This window comes from Gymnoscopelus braueri (assembly GCF_963280865.1).
Source record: "Gymnoscopelus braueri genome assembly, chromosome: 7".
Lineage (NCBI taxonomy): Eukaryota > Metazoa > Chordata > Actinopteri > Myctophiformes > Myctophidae > Gymnoscopelus > Gymnoscopelus braueri.
The window spans coordinates 788,069-808,813 of record NC_137608.1 but is presented as its reverse complement, the minus strand read 5'-3'; the positions used below and the strand labels follow the sequence as shown (position 1 = coordinate 808,813).

At 43.5% G+C, this 20,745-nt stretch overlaps 1 protein-coding gene across 1 annotated transcript; it reads left to right on the top strand.

Moving 5' to 3' along the window:
- Positions 1-1,400: 1,400 nt before the first annotated feature.
- LOC308088438 (uncharacterized protein) lies at positions 1,401-20,102 on the top strand. The gene is made up of 9 exons (XM_080432896.1): positions 1,401-1,630; positions 1,987-2,217; positions 6,202-6,271; positions 7,116-7,324; positions 9,226-10,205; positions 10,381-10,450; positions 11,797-11,962; positions 13,504-13,597; positions 19,187-20,102. The coding sequence occupies exons 1-9, from the start codon at positions 1,495-1,497 to the stop codon at positions 19,337-19,339; spliced, it is 2,109 nt and encodes a 702-aa protein (XP_080289022.1). The 5' UTR covers positions 1,401-1,494; the 3' UTR covers positions 19,340-20,102.
- Positions 20,103-20,745: the final 643 nt, after the last annotated feature.

Genomic DNA, 20,745 nt, shown 5'->3' with positions numbered 1-20,745 from the left:
AGGGGACGGCTCATCGAGGCAGCACTTTTGACATATGTACGCGTTCAGGGAGACCTCCTCTACAACACCACACTCTCCGCTAAGCCGGAGAGGTGTGAAATAAAAAGTGGCGGGCCGTCCAGTGAGGTCAGAGGTCAGAAAAGTGCCGCTTTCAGACAATAGTGGGCGCTGCACAGGAGACGGCTCCGCGAGGCAACACTTTGGACATACGCACGCGTTCAGGGAGACCTCCTCTACAACACCACACTCTCCGCTAAGCCGGACGGGGCTCAAATAAAAAGTGGCGGGCCATCCAGTGAGGTCAGAGGTCAGAAAAGTGCCGCTTTCAGACAATAGTGGGTGCTGCACAGGAGACGGCTCCGTGAGGCAACACTTTGGACATACGCACGCGTTCAGGGAGACCTCCTCTACAACACCATACTCTCCGCTAAGCCGGACGGGGCTCAAACAAAAAGTGGCGGGCCGTCCAGTGAGGTCAGAGGTCAGAAAATTATTATTGTCTTACTATTACTATTGTCTGAAAGTGCCACGAAAGTGGCACGTCTCCCTGAACGCGTGCGTATGTTCAAAGTGTTGCCTCGCGGAGCCGTCTCCTGTGCAGCGCCCACTATTGTCTGAAAGTGGCACTTTTCTGACCTCTGACCTCACTGGACGCCCCGCCACTTTTTATTTGAGCCCCGTCCGGCTTAGCGGAGAGTGCGGTTTTGTAGAGGAGGTCTCCCTGAACGCCTGCGTATGTTCAAAGTGTTGCCTCGCGGAGCCGTCTCCTGTGCAGCGCCCACTATTGTCTGAAAGTGGCACTTTTCTGACCTCTGACCTCACTGGACGGCCCGCCACTTTTTATTTGAGCCCGTCCGGCTTAGCGGAGAGTGTGGTGTTGTAGAGGAGGTCTCCCTGAACGCGTGCGTATGTCCAAAGTGTTGCCTCGCGGAGCCGTCTCCTGTGCAGCGCCCACTATTGTCTGAAAGCGGCACTTTTCTGACCTCTGACCTCACTGGACGGCCCGCCACTTTTTATTTGAGCCCCGTCCGGCTTAGCGGAGAGTGTGGTGTTGTAGAGGAGGTCTCCCTGAACGCGTGCGTATGTTCAAAGTGCTGCCTCGCGGAGCCGTCTCCTGTCCAGTGTCCAATTTGTATAGGCTATGCACTCCTTTGAACAGCATTTATCCATTTAGATAAATTATTAATGTTTTAAATCCCTTTTTGTTACACAGAAACATAATATGTGTTGTATAGAAACATAATATGTCGTTTAAATGCTTAATTTATAGTTTTAATGTGCAAATTAACCGTTTTTCAATGGCTCCTTTTTGCTCTAGAGGGTACTCTTATTCTGAAGAGATCGTCCACCGGAAGTCTTATCGTTGCTCCGTTATCGTTGCTCACGGAACACAGCTGTAAACACGGAGCTCAAGCTGAGATAGAGAGCTGCCATAACTTTAACATTAGAGTTATAATAGTTCCACTTTAGAATAGAGTTATTAACAGTTCCAACATGACTTTACTCCAAACACTGAAGTCCCTGATAGAGCAGCGTCTCTGTGCAGCAGCAGAGGACATCTTTATGGACGTGGAGAGGATCCTAACAGAGCAACACACTACACACACACTGCTGCACATACACACAGCAGGTTGGTACACACACAGCAGTGGTGGAACAAAGTAGGCTACTACTTTTTTTCATTTTTTAACTTAAGTAAAAGTATCAATACTGCAACGTAGAAATACTCTGTTACAAGTAAAAGTCCAGAATTAAAAATGTACTTGAGTAAAAGTACTAAAGTATTGGTATCAAAATGTACTTAAAGTACCAGTAAGCAGGGGGAAAGACTCACAAGAAAGCACTGGTCCTGTATCAGTAATATGATATTGCTGGTAGAATTGTGGAACAACAATGTAACTATAAAAAAATCAATTTGTATTTATAATGCACTTTACATTTATAAAACAAATCCCAAAAGTTCTACCGCTTCTCTCCTCTTTCTAGATCTCCCATTGCTATCAGTGTGCAAAGAGGAGGTTTACTCCGAACAGCAGCAGAGGAGCTCCAGTCTGGTCCAGGAGGAAGGCAAGGAGGAACCAGAGTCTCCGCAGGAGGAACCAGAGCCTCCACAGGTGAAAGAGGAGGAACAGGAGGAGCTACTTCTAAGACCAGAGGAGGCTGATGGGTCAACTCTGACATTATCAAACTGGAAGGAGAATCTTGACACTCTCTCAGGTAAAAAAAACAAACAATCACTTTATTACTGCTAATTATTGATGCTTTGTTTTGTTGAACTCTATCAGATGAATACAACTTGTAAGAATTGGGCATTCATGGAATGAGTGACACAGCTAACCGTGTGGGTAGCCCCCCCCCCCCAAAGAAATGTGCCACACAAAAAAATAGTTACGTATGTAACTACGGTGCTTTAAAGCACTGGATATTCCCTTCGTGCATGCGCAGTTCGAGTACTTGTACCAACAACGTCACTTGTGATCCTGTGATAACTCGGAAGAGGCTATATCTTCCGGTGGTCACCAGGGGTTCAGTCCCTACAGAATCTTCTAGCGAGAACACGAGGATACTGAGTGACATGAGTGCTCTGAGGGTTTCATCCCTGCTGACCGCCAGAGGCGGTGCTTTAAAGGTTTCATGACATTAATTTTCATTTTTTATTTATTTATTTGGACTTTGTCACAGTCCATTAATCCTGCCCCCTCGCCTCCACGCCCCTCCGGGGTGGAGCAGAGGCGATGATTCACAGGCAAAATCCCAGCGACACCCGCAGGCAAATGTTTTTTTATTTCATTGCAACTGAAAAGCCTCAGAACACACAGAGAAAAAAACCTGCCATGGCTCACTGGAGTGGATTTTTCAGTTAAAACATTTTAATACACGTTTGAAGGACCATGATGAAGACTTTTAATGTTTTGTAAATCTGAATGTCATGAAACCTTTAAAGCACTGGATGACTTAGCGCGCGCACACGCTAGGCAAGCATGCACACGCGCTGTGCATGCATATAGCGCCTTTAACCTAAAACGTCTTCCCACGTCCCTGGCCACGTAAACCTTTCATGTGGAAGGAGATCGGCCTTTACCTAGGAGGGAAAAGCCTAGGATACCTAGGATGATAGGCACAGAGCATTGCACTGGGTCTTCACTCCGACCCCTACACCAGCTGGAATACAGCTTCCATCGGTTGTCGTACTGTAACCTGGTGGATGACGTTCTCGCGTTCAGGATGGTGTGCCTGACTGGTTCTGCACAGCTGCTCAACAGCGATTCGGGCCCTCCAGTAGCCAAACACACAATTGGAGGTGTCAGGGATCGGGATGCCAGATCCGACCTCCTAGCTGCGAGACTAGATCTCTCCTGTCGGGGAGGCGCCATAGCGCCCCGCAACAGAGTTTGTGGAGCAGAGGAAACCATGTCCTCCCTGACCAGAAAGGGGCCACCCGCAATATGGTGTGACCCTCCTGCATAACTCTCTGAAGAATTGGACGTATCAGAGGAAGAGGTGGAAATGCATATAGCTGTGCCTCCGGCCAGGGGTGAGCCAGTGCATCCTGGCCCCAGAGGGCTGGTTATCTCCGCTAGGGAGAACCAGAGAGGGCAATGGGTCGACGCCTCCGAGGTGAAGAGGTCCACCCCTGCTCTGCCGAAGCAGCCCCAGATGGTGTGCACCACATCTGGATGTAGGCACCACTCCCCTGATGGAGGCTGCTGGCGGGAGAGGAAGTCTGCCAGGTGGTTCTGCTCTCCCGGTAAATACATTGTCCGTTGGCTGATCAGGCGGGGGTCTGCCCACGTCAGGAGGTCCGTGGACACCTGTAGCAGCCGAGCAGATCTGCTCCCGCCCTGGTGATTCATGTTCTACACGGTCGCTGTGTCGTCGACCATATAAGGACGTGCTTGCCTGCCAGGAACGACAAAGTGCTGTAGGGCCAAGTGCACCGCCCGCAGCTCCAGTACGTTGATTTGGTCGGTACGGTCTTACGCGGACCACTGTCTGTGAGCCGTCCTGCTCTGCCACACTGCACCCCAGCCCAAGAGGCAGGCGTCCCAACGGTCTCCCTGGGGGATGGAACTGACCCCATAGGGCCACCCCTTGAAATGCACGCCCTGCTTTTCCATGGGACTATGGCAAGGAGACACTGTTGTGACACTATGAACTCTCTGTGTCTGTGCCGCTCAGCATCCAAGTGGAGGCTGTTCAGCCACCCCTGCAGGGGGTGCAGCGACAGCAAGCCCAGCGGAACAACAGCCGCAATGGATGGAAGTTTGCCCAAGAGGCGGAGGAACATGAGAAACGACAACCATCTGCCTCTCTGGAACACAGGCAGCAGTTCTAAGATGTCGTCCACCCGGCGGGGGGGGGGGGGGGGGGTCAGCTGTCATCGTTATGGTATTTAAGGTCAGACCAATAAATGTGGTGGGTTGGAATGGTACAGGCAGCTCTTCTATATTTACCTTGAGCCCCAGGCGGGACACGTGGGACAGGAGACATGCTGTCTCTTCGGCTACCTGCGCCTGGGATGGTGCATATATCAGCCAGTCGTCTAGGTAGGACAGGATCTTCATGCCCTGGGACTGCAGAGGCGCAAGTGCCGCTGCCACGCACCTGGTGAATACCCTTGTGGAGAGCCCAAACTGTAGCACCCTGAATTGCCAGTGGCGGCCTCTGTAGGCGAACCATAGGAATTGCCGGTGTAGGCGGGCAATGGAGACATGGAAATATGTGTCCTTCAGGTCTATAGAGGTAAACTACTCCCTGTGGGCAACAGACTGCAACACATCTGCCGTGGTCAGCATATGAAATGGCATGACCTTCAGATACCTGTTAAGTCCCCTCAGGTCTAGGACGGGGTGCAACAGAGGGTCTACTATCTTGATGGTGCCCTGGGCCAGGAGGGCGGATAGCTCCTGGTCTAATGCAAGGGCCCTTGCCGGGTCGCCGATGATGGTCATTTTGACTCGGCCGGCTGAAGCTAACGGGTCTGAAGCTTGAGCAGCTCAGTATCTAAGCTGCTGATGTGAAAAGTATCCGACGGCCGGCCCCCTGGCCTCAGTGCCTGGCCCCCCGTCCCCTAGGACCCCCGGACCCTCTGCCAGGGTCCGGGGCTCGAAATTGCGGCGAGCGGCATAAGTCCCGAGAGTCTCGGTCCTGCCTCTGTGTAGGACGCTGATGGAAGTGCTGGCCTCTAGTGTGAGCTGGTGGTAGGCGAGCTCGGGGGGCAGCCGAGAGGCTCCTGTCCATGTTGGGGGGGAGGCATGCGCCGCAGACCTGCCAGCTGCTGCCTGGTCTGCCCGGCCTGAATGGCCTGCTCTAGTGCTTCCAGTGCAGCCGGGCCAAACACCGCTCCTGGCTCCACTGGGAGACTGCGGAGGGTTCGACTGCGAGAGCCAGACCTCGCGCAGAGTCTGGACCAGGATGGACATCGTCCGTTCAAATTCCAGTGACAAGAGGCAAAACGCCTCCAGCAACGTGTTACAGAAGGTGATGGAGTCTGCACTTGCGTTGCCTTCCTGCAGAGACACTGAGAAGGCAAGCATTAGGTGCGAAACCGGCGTGTGCTTCTGTGGCATAAGCCCTAGTGAGCAGGTCGTCATCATTATGCAACACAAAAATTGTTGAGGAAAGCTGCTACGATCTATATATACTCTATATATAGCTTTCGCAAGTGTAAAGCAAGTGTTGGCTAAATTATACCGTGCTGTGAGCTGGCAGCGCAAACGCTTGTCGTCACGAGCAAAGGCTAATCAAAACAAAACAAGCTCTAATTGGGCTGCGTAAGCTTATCTTATATCTTATATAAAGAAAAAGAGAAAAGAAAATGGACTGAACCACTGGTGACTGCTGGAAGATATAGCCTCTTCCGGGTCATCTCGGGGTCACAAGTGATGTTGTTGGTACAAGTACTCAAACTGCGCATGGACAAAGGGAATATCCAGTGCTTTAATTCACCGCCTCTGGTGGTCAACAGGGATGAAATAGAACTAGACTAGTTGCAGGACCCATGCTCAGGTGCCAGTCACACACCTGAAGCTCAAAACGTGAAGTGAATACCAACAGAACAATATTACAGAGGATGTTGGCAAAACATTTTGGGGGGTGCTACCCACATGGTTAGCTGTGTTGCTCAAGATTTTTATAATCTCTGTAAAAAGTTACATTTTGCAGCTTTATTTTTGTTTATTTTGTTGATCTGCCTGCCAGTGTCTGTCAACTCAAAGACATTATCACACCACAACCTGCTCTGCTCCAAGTCACCGATTTCCTGCATCGAGTAAGTCACCATTTCTGTTATGCTTGAAAGTGCCAAATGTTAAAAGGACCATTTCACCCAACGTATCTTTATATTGGTCTGTGGACATTTCAGAAACCTGCCAACCAGTGACATTTTTATTTAATTACATTTTTGTATTAATGCGAGAACAATTACTTCTATTATAGCATGCTAACTTTCCGGGAATATTATCTATTATCTTCAATTCCTCATTGGGAGAAATGGGACAGACTTTATTTTGTAGAGGACTAAAGTGATAAGATATAATAAACTTAGATTTGCAGCACTGTTGCAGCACATGCAGTTACTGTTAAAGGCACGCTATAAAAATGTCCTGGAGAACAATGATGAAGGACTTTTAATTCACAATGCTACTGCTGTCTAGAGCACTGGTTCTCAACCTGTGGGTCGGGACTCCAATTTGCTTTAATGTGCAACATCGTTTTCTCACTCGCCAGTAAACAAACCAACATACAGTATACGTTTATACAGGGTATCTGCACATTTATAGAGGGACAATTTAAGGACTTTTCAATACCTCTAAAACGAAAAAAAGATATAATAATAATCAACAAACTATTTGTCAAATATTAGAGGCAAAAACTTTGAAAATAGCCTCATCTTCAAAAAAATAATAATAATGTTCACAATATTTATCTGTGGAACCGAGTCAAACAAAATGTAAAGCCTCGCCCTCAACTCCTTGTTCAAATATGATTTATTAATTTTTTTAAATGGGGGGGGGGGGGGGGGTCACTGCCTGAAAAGGTCGAGAACCACTGGTCTAGAGTATACTATGCGTGTCAGTGATCTCACTCCACCACACTCTTTTCCGTTTATATAGGATGCTGGAACCTAGTGATGTGTTCAGGGCCAGAATCCTATCTGCACTTCCCAGTCTCCCTGTAGAGGTAGTGGGTTGTGTGGTGGAGAGGCTGACACATCACGGAGCACGGACAGAGGAAGATCTGCAGTATGTAGGAGAGCAAGACATCGAAGGGCTCATGAAGCCCATTCAGTGCAGAAAACTTCTGAATGCCTGGAAACGTACAGGTAATTATCTAAGGTTTCAGATTTCTTATTTCCAAAACAATGTCCATATGGAATTAGTAGAGCAAACATTCAGATTTACTTGATATCAATTTGATTTGATCAACGGTATTGCATACTCAGTGAGCACACAGTGGCCCTCATTTATCAACGTGGTGCAGCCCAAATAATGGGCGTACGGCGAGATCACCGCACCTTTCGGCATTTATCAATATATCCTGACGTGGGCTTCATCCTACAGTAAGCTGAAATCTCACGTCTGGTCGAGACCAGTTGTTGACGTTGGCTGCGCCCGTTTATTCCATTCTAGACCTGCGGAGCAGCATTGTCTGACTGTCTGACAGGCATCTGGAATCCACTCCTAAATGTATATCTAAACTAATAAATAATCCCTGTGAAAATATAACATTTTATAAAGTAATTTAAACAAACTGCTTTAACAGTCATTCAGTTGCATTGGCTATGTTAAAATAGCAGATCTAAGCTAAAAAACGGGTCGCATCGCGACGCGTTGTGAGCTTGTAGATCTGCTATTTTCAAAATATGCAGCGCTTCTGCGAGCGCATTTTCGGGACTCCCGACGATCTTTTCATGGACAGTGAGGTGTACAAACTTACAGTAGCTTGTCCTATGTTATGGAGTTATGTCATAGAGAGTTTTGAAGACTACAACCTGGCTGGGTTAACGATATAAACCCGACGCTCCAATCTCTTATTAACGTGGCGGAATCACTGCCGCCCGTCCCAGTCTCACGGGGAATATCCTACATGACTGCTTGTGCACTGCTCGGTATGGGTTAAATAAATTAATATACAAACGTATTCCATTCATGGCGATGTGATTGGTATCATAATATGTCATTCATGTAGGCTACAAGCCTACGTGACAAAGATTGTACCGCTACGGATTACATGAAAGACACGGTTGGGCGTGTGTGTGTGTGTGTGTGTGTGTGTGTGTGTGTGTGTGTGTGTGTGTGTGTGTGTGTGTGTGTGAGTGAGAGAGAGAGAGAGAGGCGTGTGCGTGTGCATGTGTGTGACTTGACAGGCAGCGAGGCGAGGCGATCGGGGGAAACTCTTTCTTATTGGCTTTTGATGTCTTTGGTCGTATTCTGGTTCTTCTTCATGTCGTAAAATCGGGGCGTTTTGAGAATATTTAAGGGCGTGTTATTTAAATGACGCTCGTTTTCAGACGTGAGATTTATCAAAGCTCCGACCTGATGTACGCCAGGATTGGCTGTGTAGGATTCGTTGATAAATGTGACTTCGACGTTGGTGTACGGCCGAATATATGGAAAAATATAAGCCGGTTTATACGCTGCGTTGATAAATGAGGGCCAGTATCCTGCTGCAAATGTGGCAATAGTAAAGTAAACTGATAGTATGCATATATATATATATATATATATATATATATATATATATATATATATACACACACACATAGTAAGTTACTAATATTTCTGTAGTTTAAAGTTCAAACAGCATAATGTATGAGAGCAATAGGTTTGACTAGATACTGATGAATGCAGTGTTCATTTCTGCGACTAAAGCTATGTCGAAAAACCTCCGACTACCTCTTTTCACTGACAAAAACTAAGCTATGATGACTAAAACATGACTACATATATTGGGTGTGTGCAAGTGTCGTGCTCTGAAAATAGCCGATCGACAAGTAGATTGGCTATTTTTAATACACAGCTAAGTATAAATCGGGCATTATGCCGTCATCAAGGCCTGTCAAAATACATTTTACTCTGTAGATTTAGTCGACTAAAATCGTATGAAATTCAGTCAACTAAAGCTAGACTAAAACTAAATGGAATTGTATTCAAAAGACTATGACTAAAACCAAAACCAAAACTTGCTGTCAACATTAACACTGGATGAATGTCTCCATTCTAGAGCCTGTGTCCATGTCTGCCCCACCAAGGCAGATGTCTACATGTGTCCCGCTGGACCAAAGCTCTTCAGTTTCAACAAGCAGTCCCACATTCTCTCCTCCAGCATCACCCAGATACTGGCCTGACAATTTCAAAGTAAATTGGGACAAAATGCCCCTCAATCTACGCACAGCCCTCCGGAATGGAAAAAGGCCTTCACCGGTAGATAGGCGACAGATGGTCCGTGTAATTGTCGACGACATGGAAAGAATCGCAGCGAATCCACGCAGAAACGAGTGTCTCGTCGTCGCAAGGAACATAGTGGACCAGTATCCCCAGTCATTTATAGATTCAGTGGATGACGCAACAAAAAAGAGGAAAACAAATCTGAAGGGAGTTGCTTACGATACTCTTCTATCTCAAATAAAGACACGCGTAGGACATGTGAACAGAAAGAACCCTCTCGCTCGTCACAGAAGGTCGTCAAAGAAAAATTGGGCTAAACCACCACAAGGACCTCCAGACGCTTACGGCTGCACACAATGGCAACCTGAGCTTCCACCCGAGGAGACGGAAGAATCTCTGGAAAATAAGAGACGAATGCTGACAGAGCTCTTTTCACGTGAAGGTTCCTCAGGAACGGAAAGGGCAGATGTGTCAACGCTGATGGAAACGACGTATTCCTTGCAACGCCAAATGATAAACGCTAATCCAGTACCAGGTTTACACGATGTGAAGCAGCAATGGCCATATTTATTTTTCCCAAGGGGCATGTGCACTCATTTTGAACGGCTGACGGATGTTCCGATTCTCCTAAAGATCAGGGCTTTTCACGAAGAGCATGGCAGCAACATTGTGGAGTTCTTCAAACGAAACCCCACAAATGATGCTGTAAAGGCTGTTCTCCACAGGACTGATTGCAGTGTGACTGCTGCAAACATCCTGCAGGTTTTAATGGCACACTTCAAGGAGCCATTGGATGCCCTTGTCATCCAAACTGATGTACGATTATCTTCATCTTTGTTACAGTGTCTTAAACAGTATTATTATAGTTAGACATTTTCTTCTTTCTTTACATTAACTCTGTTCCATTTTCTCTAAAATTGAAGTTCATTGTCAGCCAGCATGCATCTGGAAGGTTTAATAACTCATTCTGTTTCTGTGCTTTCTTTTTAAGGAGTCTGCTACACCGGCCTTTGTGCAGTTGACTGTCCCACTTGTTGAAACCCCACGTTTGATTGTTGCGGGTGAGTATGCAATGTTCAATGACAATACAATATGGACAGTTACACTCTTTGTTTACAAAGTGGCTAAGACTACAAATTAGTAGGGGCACGGTGGCACAGTCGGTAGTGCTGTCGCCTCACAGCTAGAAGGTCCTGGGTTCGATTCCCGCAGGGGACGCTGTGGGCGCTGGGGGCGTGTTCTCTCCTCCGCGTCATCAGTGCCCATACCCTAGGTGGGGTTGGCGAAAGGGCCTTTCTGTGTGGAGTTTGTATGTTCTCCCCGTGTCTCCTAGGGTAGGTACCCTCACAAAAACATGCAGTAATCCTGGTCACTATACTGCCTCCCCCTGGCCAGCCGGGGCGCCTGATGGAGGGGAAGGGAACTGGTTGGAATAACGTGTTCCTTCCACGCGCTACGTCCAACCAGGGAAACTCTCCCCTGTCAGGTGACAAGAAGGTCAGTTGGCTCTCATGCATTGAAGGAGGCATGAGCTCGGCCCTGGCCTCCCTAGGTTGGCAGAGGGAAGGTAGTGCCCAGGATTACATAGACAATTGGCACTGGGTGTAAAAAATAGGGTTACAAAAATCGCGGGATAAAAATTTAAGTAAAAAAAAAAAGACTACAAATTAGACAGGGCCTATATTACAAACATAATAGTATTTATAATAAAAGGCTAAAAGAAAGTTGGCAGCGATAGATGCATTTTCTAATATCTAGCAATGCAAAAATAATAATAATAATATATATATATATATATATATATATATATATATATATATATATATATATATATATATACAAATCCATCCATCCACCCAAACACACACACACACACACACACACACACACACACACACACAATTAAATTAACTGAAACTTCACACACATTAAATTAACTGAAACTTCACACACATTAAATTTACTGAAACTTCAAATCAGATAATTTATTTGTGATATGAGCTTGTAGATCTGCTATTTTAGAAACATTTTGAACATTATTTTGTGCAAATCGTTGAATATATATATTTTATATAAATGATAAATGTTTTAACTCAAATCTTTGCTTCTGGGGGTCCCTGGCACAAAATCAGTTTGAGATGGGGGTCCACAGCCACATACATATCATTTTGGGGGTCCATAACATGGAAAAGTTTGAGAAGCACTGGTCTACACCCTCGGAGGAGGGTGTAGACCAGTGACGGGGACAAACACGAATGGGGGAATTGACTAAAAAGAGAAACAGAAATAACGGATTTTCATTCTTTGTCATACAACGATAAACAATCAGAAGAGATTCGCTCCATTATTTTTGCCATGTGTATTAACTGCTATATTACAAATCTGTAATTTCTTTCTTTCTGTTCAGGTCCAATGACAGAGTCAAACCAGCGATGGATGATGAGCATAGAAAATCAGGTGTTGTGTGAAGGAACGTCCTTTCTGGATGGACTCGCTGTAGTGATCTCCTCATACTACAATTTCAACCTACAGTATCAGCATGATGCAGCGTGCACACTGGAATTCATTCAGAGGTAGGAGCTTTTTCCACACATAGTGAACTATTAGGGGTGTAACGATACATTTTAACAGTGATTTGATACGCATCACGATACATGGTTGACGATACAATACATGGACGATATTGGTTAATTCATGGTGATACGATTTAATGATTTATAATCGATACAGTAACTATTTAGCACAAAAAAGAAATCTGTTTGAAGCATGTGGATCGTGCAGGTTTTTTAAGGAAAGAATGTATTATTATGGATATAAATAAGTAAACACAGTGATTCTCTGGCAAATACATGGACATTGTATATGAACAAATATGGACAAACCCGCACCTTGACATGAACACAGAGATTACACACATTTATCGATAAACCAAGTGATGCGATATGGAATGGAAAAGTTATTAAACCCCTCTTTTTCTTTTTTATTCTTAAAATTGCTAAATACCATGCACAAGAACTTAGTATCGATAAAATTGATTATTTTCATTGCACGTTGCATCATGCGGTGTGTACACTGGAATTCAGTCAGGGTTAGGAGCTTTTTCCACACAGTGAACTGCATGATGCAGCATGCACACTGGAATTCATTCAGAGTAAGGAGCTTTTTCCACACATACTGTACTACACAGCTTGACTTAATTGACTTTTTTTCACACATCATTCTCTACTAACCACTGATGATGACCACTGTTGCCTCTGACACTAGAACAAGCTACTACAAACATTACTGCTGCCTCTATTAACCAATTAAGACCTGAATGTCTTCTAAATCCTAACAGTTGTCTGAAAAACCTATGTTTCTATGTCAGTGTTTCTCAATCTTTTTCATGTCAAGGACCCCCAAAACTTTTCTAAAATAGCAGATCTACAAGCTCATAGTGCAGCACTCGGTGCCGCGCTATGAGATTTTTAAATAGTCCAAGTATAAAATAATGGTTAAAGTGGTTCCACAGATGTGTTCCTGGGTTAAAAATATTGCTATGACCTTTGCATCACTTCCTTTTTAACCTGATCACTGGTGTGAATTGATTCATATTGATAGTAGCACTTGACCTAGCCTTGACGACCATGCAGTCTTATGCAAAGGTTGGCATGTGATTCGGATAGCATGTTATTTTAGACATTCATTGATAGAATACTTTATTAGTCAGAAATGTAAACAGCAATCGGTACAGTAAGACATTAAGGCTAAAAGGATAACACAAAACAGTACTGGAGACTTGTAGTTGTTTCCATGAGACAGATGCCAGGTTCATTTGTTGACCTGGCATCCCATAGTTTCCATGTACAGGTTTTGTATGTATTTGTTATATTATACTGTTTAGGTTCTTGGTTTACCTATGATCCTCAATTACTGAGCTACTACACAGTTAGTCTCTCTGGATAAAGTGTGTATGCTAAATGCCTACATTGTAAATTGATACACTTAGTGAAATATGGCAAACATTATGGTTCAATATTCTTCACCACTACATTGTGCTGAACAGGCTCTTGCTTGATATGTGGCATCTGTAGATTGATGCCACCTGAAAGAAGAATGTTTTTTTGTTTTTCAGAAGCTGCATTGACATCAGTCCTGAGGGTGGCACAAAAGCAAGCCAGGAGATGATGGTGCAAAGCAAAAAGGGCGGGGAGATGGTCAAAAAGAAGGTGACACCAGTGAACCCGCATGTCAGCGCGCTCATAAAGAAGCTCAGTGACTTCAAGTGGAACTTTGTGTGAACTTTTAGCTGCAGTGCTATTTGAGCAATCTGAAAAGAAACTAGTACCACGGTCTCGATAGTGTAAATCCAGCTAAAACCGGTACGATTGATGTATTGATTTTTAAAACACTATCAGGGTGCTTGAATTCCACACTGTTCTGTTAAGATGCTGCTGTGCGCTCCGCACGCAGCCTGTCAATCCTGTGCCTCCCTGTCTCAGGCTGTGACTAAGCTATAGCCTACGTCACTCAGAGGGGGAGTTCTTCGAAAGGACTGAGATTCGTCCGAAGAAGACTAGGGATCCACTGTTCGAGCTTCACTTTCCTCTAGTGACAGTTTCTCAGAGGCTCTATTCACACTTTATTGTCTCCGCCAGGCCGAAAGGCATGGCGAGAGTATGTTTTGCCCCCTGTCCGTCCGTCCGTCCGTCATTCTGTCTGTGTACAGCTAATCTCTGGCACCGTTGGCTTGCTCGCAGTGAAACTGTGCACACACACTCCCTGGATGCCACAGCAGAACCTCTGCCCCAAAATTTTCACATGGGCCTTTTATAGCGCCACCAGGAGACCGATTTGTACAAAACCTATTTTTTTACAGTACAGATTTTGTCCAAAAATCCCGCAAATCGATACACAGTATCTCTATAGTCATTAAACAAAACGAGTCTTTCACATTTTTCATATTCCATCCTGATTGGCTAAAAATGGCTTCCAAAGTTTGCAGGAGTGCTCCATTTTGAACAAAATGCCTCAAATCATGAACACAGCATGCAATTTCCTTGAAATTTTGCACGCATATTTCCACTATATCGAGGAAGAAATGCCACTTGAAAATTTTCAAATCAGCCTCATGGTGGCGCTATAACAGACCGATTCGTGTTTTTACCTATAACTTCACCGATCTGTGTAAAACTTTGTAAGCGCACTCCCTAGAGGTCAAGAAAAAACCTTTGCCCTGCATTTTTCACATCTGCCTTTTATAGCGCCACCAGGAGGCCGACTTATGTAAAACAATTGTTTTTATATTACTCGTTCCGATTTTATCCAAATTTCACGCAAATCGGTACACATGATCTCTATAGTCATGTGATCAAGACGGATGTGTTTGATTTTTCATATTCCATCCTGATTGGCCAAGATTGACATCTAAAGTTTGCAGTAGTGGCTTGTTTTGAACAAAATGCCGCAAATCATGAACGCAGCATCCGATTGCGGTCACACTTTGCACGCACATTCACATTATGTTGAGGAGCAAATGCCACCCTTTTAACATTGGCCTGTTATAGCGCCAACAGCAGGTCTAATTTAGCAAAACAATTTTTTTTGAACAGAATGCCTCAAATCATGAATGCAGTTTCAGATTGCCGTGCAAGGCCTAAGAAGAAATGGCACCCTTTTCACTTTGGCCTATTATAGCGCCACCAGGAGGCCACAATAACCTACCTGACCTGGCGGAGACCTGTGCTCCGAGGAGCACTTTTTCTAGTTTTTTCTTGTTCCTTTCCCGTTCCACAGTTCTCACAGTTAGTGGGATCATCACAATAGCCACGCTTGTTCCGAGGATGGACGGATCCCAGATAAGACAGGTTTAGGTTCCAGCCCTGACCAGCAGCGCTCAATAAATGTAATTCACACTTGTTTCCAAACTGCATTATAGACTTTATAGAACGTGTCCTCTGAGGTCTAAAATAGCAGTGATTCCCCACACACAGGTGACGTGGCTTTTCATTTCGTTTGTCCTTTAGGTCAACTTCCAAATAATGTAAAAAGCGGTGATTCCTCGCTATTTTAAAAAGGTGTTGGAAAGTGGCTTTTTCTTAAGATTTGTTTCTTCACCTGAGGTTGTCCATATCCTACTTTGTAGTCAGACCACTGTTACTTAACTTGAATACACCCTTCTTCTAGACTGTTTAAGACACATCATAATGTAATACTTAACACATTGTGTGCCAAAAACGGTCCGGACCGTTTTTGAGAAGCTATGCGTTATGTGCCATAAACTGTCCGGACCGTTTTTGGCCCATTTTTTTTTAAATATATTTTTCCCACGTTCTAACAAAACTTTGGGATCATCCAAGGAGTCTCTAAGAAGGAGAGGCCGGATGTGGATCCATGTAAAAAATGCTTCCGTTCGTCCGCTCCAATGTTAACTCCTTGACTAAAAGCTTAATAACTCCTATTTCTTTTTAACGTGGTGGAAGTGAGCCGTTAGAAATATTGTTGTTCCAGGCATTAGTCGGGACCCTCCGCCGTCTCGCACGCAGGCTTTGTTTACATGCACGTCCGCGTCGGGGCTTCTACAGCACGAAACATATCAGCGTAAGTGGATGGAAGATATGCTGGCACTGGATGTACCCTATTTTAATAAACCTCTGGCACACGATGTGTTAATAAACAGGAAATTACTCACCGGAAAATGTAGATGAAAAGACAAATGATCACAAAAAATTACTTCCAATAATTCTCCAAAAAGGTGTATTGACAATTTAGAAGAACGTGCAAGTTACAAAAATTATATAATAGAAAAAATGAGAAAAGAATAAAAGTAGTAGAATATGGGAATAAAAGCAGTAGAATATGGGATAACTTCCATGTCAATAAGCTAAATATCCCGATGCCTATAGAGCTATATAGCTTACAGATGTTCTAAATTATTCTAAGTAAAAGTCTTCACTATTGTCAAATGAAGAAAATGCAATAATCCTAGACAGAGTCTTCGTACCAGTAGTCTGCAACAAGTGGAAGGTTTGTTCTGTCTTGCTGCTTGCCTTGGTAGAGTTCACAGAGAAGATCGTGTGCACATCCCACGCCTGCATTTAGGCCAGGTGTTGGACATCAAGGGAAGAATCAAGGATAAGAAGAAGAGTCCGCACACTGTTCTCAAGCTCCAAAAAAACACTCACTTTTTATTTATGCAACGTTTCGACCTTCTAGGTCTTCATCGGGCAAATACGTTGCATAAATAAAAAGTGAGTTTTTTGGGAGCTTGAGAACAGTGTGCGGACTTTCTTCTTCTTATCCCTGCCTTGGTAGAGTTGAAATATCCTACCATCTGGGATCTCTTGTCTGATTTTGTAATGTATCTGTGTTTAGCTGGCGCCTAATATTTCAACAGGACATAAGAGTGATATTCTGTTTTCCTACACATTCCCTCGTTATGGGGTTTACACATGCTAATGAATCATTGATTCATGCCATAAACATCTCATAAAAACATTATATTTATTATTGAAAACCTGCATTAATACCAAAAAAGCATTTTGTTTTATCAAAGATTGTTTATAAGTATTAGTAACTAGGGTCATAGGTCAAAAAACACCCGTTCCAATGGTTCCAGGTACGTTAGCGTCCACAAACGCCATGAGATGGTCATTGGTCGAGTTTACAGGCACCTGGACCTGTACCACATAATTTTTCTTTCCCCAAATTAGATTTAAAAAAGTAATTTTTTATTAAACGTTTTTATCACAAAAAGAGACTAGTACTTCACTGGCAAGTGGAGGTAAAACATGTTTTTCACAGTTCTTTAACCATCTGTTAAAAAGTTAGTTTGATCTTAATGATTGTCTTGATTGTTTGATTTAAAAAAACACATTGAGATAAGGATTAAAACAAAACATAAAAGAAGCAAATAGGCAGGCATTAATGTTTAAAAGTTGCCTGTGTTGCACTGGTGATAATTATGTTTATGTTTTATTTTATTTTATTTTAATAAATAATTGATTAAGAAATGTATAATGACTACTGTCCATTTGTTATTGCTGTGGTTATATTATTAATTAGTAGTAGTAGTAGTACAAAAGTGACATTAATCAACAAATGCAGGACACATACTGTACATTCAGTTTATATTACTGTAAATGTACATTCATTACTGAGAAACTGAGCAGTATTATGTTGTAAATGTACAGGAATACAGTAATTAACATTTCTAGCATTCTACTGTAATTCTAAAATAAAGGAAGAAACTGTAAAAAATACAGTATCTATCTTTATACAGGTGCATCTAAACATTTCGTTTATTCTGTAATATAGAAAAGTGAAACTTTCATGTATTCTAGATTCATTGTGCATACAGTACATTACATTATTTCAAACCTTTTTAGTTTTAATGATTGATGATTACCAGCAGATGACAGAGTACCCATGACATGGGTCCCATGATATAGCAACATAATTTTTTTTTTTTTGAATGTTTTTCAGAAAACTTAGGTCAGGATTTGGAAGGCGTTTTTTAGAATCTGCCTCAGGTCTAAAGTTAACTACTAGCAGAAGAATCAAGCTCAACCAAACTTGTTACAATCATAACCATTAACCCATGTACTGTACCTTCAAAAATAGTAAATGATACAAAAAGAATAAGACAAGAGTATGGCAAGTGAGCACGGGACAGCACTACTACAAGTACTGCCAAGGTCCACAGGTGTTTGGTACCCTTAACCCATTTAAACCTGAGGCCGAATCTAAAAACGCCTTCTGCCTTACTGAAAACTTAAAAAAATTACAATAAATGTATGTTGCTATATACTGTACATGGCAACAAGAACCCCAAAAGGGGTTCCCGTCCTGAAAGGTATAGTTACAAATAGGGGTTCCCGCCCCAAAATGGGTTAAGTAGGAAACCCCAAACAATCCTGGGAAGCGCTGATGATTGGCGCCCAGCAATCAGCGGATAGGCATCACCTGGAAATAACCACACACACTCACAGACCCACATTCTGACACACTTCTACAGACACACACTCCTGACACATGTAACACATGCCATCTGCTGGTGTTGGTCCGCTGTGTTTTATCAAGTCCCGACACAACCAGGGGATTAGAGCATGCTGTTTCCGTAAATTGACAAGCTTTTAAAGAGATGCTGGTTTCTTGGCACCTGCCCACAGTGCCAAAACTACTAGTAATTGGTTTGCTGACCATGGTATTACTGTGCTTGACTGACCAGCCAACTGGCCTGACCTGAACCCCATAGAGAATCTAAGTTGCATTGTGAAGAGGACCAGACCAGACCCAACAATACAGATGCGCTGAAGGCTGCTATCAAAGCAAACCTGACCAAGCCCAGACTAAATATTGAGTGCGTAAATTAACATGCTTTTCAGATGGTCAACATTTCTGTATTCTAAATTCTTTATTTGAGTGGCCTTATGCAATATTCTAATATCTTGAGATATTGGATCTTTGATTTTCTTAATTTTTAAAAACAAATGATATTCCCACTAAGCACAAACCAGATGGGATGGCATGTCTCTGCAGAATGCTGTTGTTGCCATGCTGGTTAAGTGTGCCTTGAATTTTGAATGAATCTCCAACAGTGTAACAGCAAATTTGGACTCATCCGACCAAAGGACAGATTTTCACTGGTCTAATGTCCATTCCTTGTGTTTCTTGGCCCAAGCGATTCCTTTACTCCTGTTGATCTCCCTCAGTAGTGATTGATAGACGTATGGTTTGGAAAACAGAGCTAACACTGCATGGGAAAAAATGCAGTTCAAGCATTTAATAGTTTTCTCTGATTTTATCTTTTTGCCTAGACTTCCTGCACCTCCCTGCGTGTAAAGAGGAGGTTTCCCCTGACCAGGAGAGGAGCCTCATTTTGGCCCAGGAGGAACCAGAGCCTCCACAGATTAAAGAGGAACATGAGGATCTCCTTCAAAGACCAGAAGAGGCTGATGGGTCAACGGTGACATTGCTATCAGTGAAAAGTGATGATGATTATGAAAACAGACAGACTGAGCCTCTAGTCAGCAACTCAACTGGACACATGGAAACACATGCCGATGTAGAGGACTGTGGAACATCACAACCAAGTAGCGATGGCCAGCTCTTCTCTTATCACTGTTCTGTATTTGACACTGTAGACAGTGATGAGTGGAAGGAGACCAGGGAAGATCAGTCAGCTAACACACTGAAATCACACAAGACGCAACACGTGGAAGGACAAGGATTGTTTTTGAATAACACATTGTCTCGAGACCTGACGTCATCAAAACAAACATTCCTGAGTCACACAGGGAAGAAACCCTGTACTTGTACAAATTGTGGCAAACACTTTAATTATACTAGTTCTCTGAAGGCTCACATGATGACCCATACAGGGGAAATGCCCTTTAGTTGTACATTATGTGGCAAAGGCTGTGGTCGCACCAATGAACTGAAAATACACATGAGGTCTCATACAGGGGAAAGACCATTTAGGTGTACCTTGTGTAGCAAAGGCTTTAGTCAAATGAGTGATCTGAAGATACACATAAGGATTCATACTGGGGAAAAACCCTTTACATGTACTGTTTGCGGCAAAGACTTTAGTCAAAAGAGTAATCTGAAAAATCACATGAGGATTCATACTGGAGAAAAACCCTTTAGTTGTGCAGTTTGTGGCAGAGACTTCAGTCAGTTTGGTAATCTGAAAAAACACATGAAGACTCATGCAGGTGAAAAGCCCCTTTAGTTGTACAGTTAATGGTAAATGCTTTGATTCAAATGCACATCTTAAGGACCACATTTGTGCAGGTGTTATGGAACCCTTTTGATCAAGCGATAGGAGTTTATAACGCATATATACCAGGCTGTTGAGCATAAGAGGTGCAAATAAGGGAGACCACACAAGGTTATGAAGTGCAAAAGGTGTTTTGTTTTGTTTTGTATTTACATTATTTACAACATCTATATGCACAGGGCACACAGTAAACCAAAAACAAGCCGGGGGACACGGTTGTTGCCAAAATAAAAAAAGAAGCATCTAGGGAAAACAAAGACAAACTAACTAACTAGTAACTCGTAACTAGTTGTGGAAACAAAAGCCTGCTTTTATAGAGAGGCTTTTATAGGCTAACAGATGGGTCTGATTGATGAAGATGGAGTTATAGGAGCAGAGACTGACGAATGGGAAATGGAAACACAATTGGTGGGGAAGGGACCAGGTAATGAGTTGATCAGCAGCTGATGGGTTGATTGGTGACTTCAGACCTGCATACATTGATAGAGGGAAGGAGAGACAGAGGGAGGAATACACAGAAATCCCAGACAAAACAACGTGGAACGTAACAGCAGAAGAGAAAGGTGTTAGGTGAAAAATAACACTTATTTTCTT

What these genes read in the sequence shown, in the direction of transcription:
- LOC308088438 (XM_080432896.1), top strand. Translation starts at nt 1,495, where the DNA reads ATGACTTTACTCCAAACACTGAAGTCCCTGATAGAGCAGCGTCTCTGT. An exon ending in TCACCGATTTCCTGCATCGA is followed by an intron (nt 6,272 to 7,115) that starts GTAAGTCACCAT and finishes CCGTTTATATAG; the next exon opens with GATGCTGGAACCTAGTGATG. An exon ending in CCCACGTTTGATTGTTGCGG is followed by an intron (nt 10,451 to 11,796) that starts GTGAGTATGCAA and finishes CTTTCTGTTCAG; the next exon opens with GTCCAATGACAGAGTCAAAC.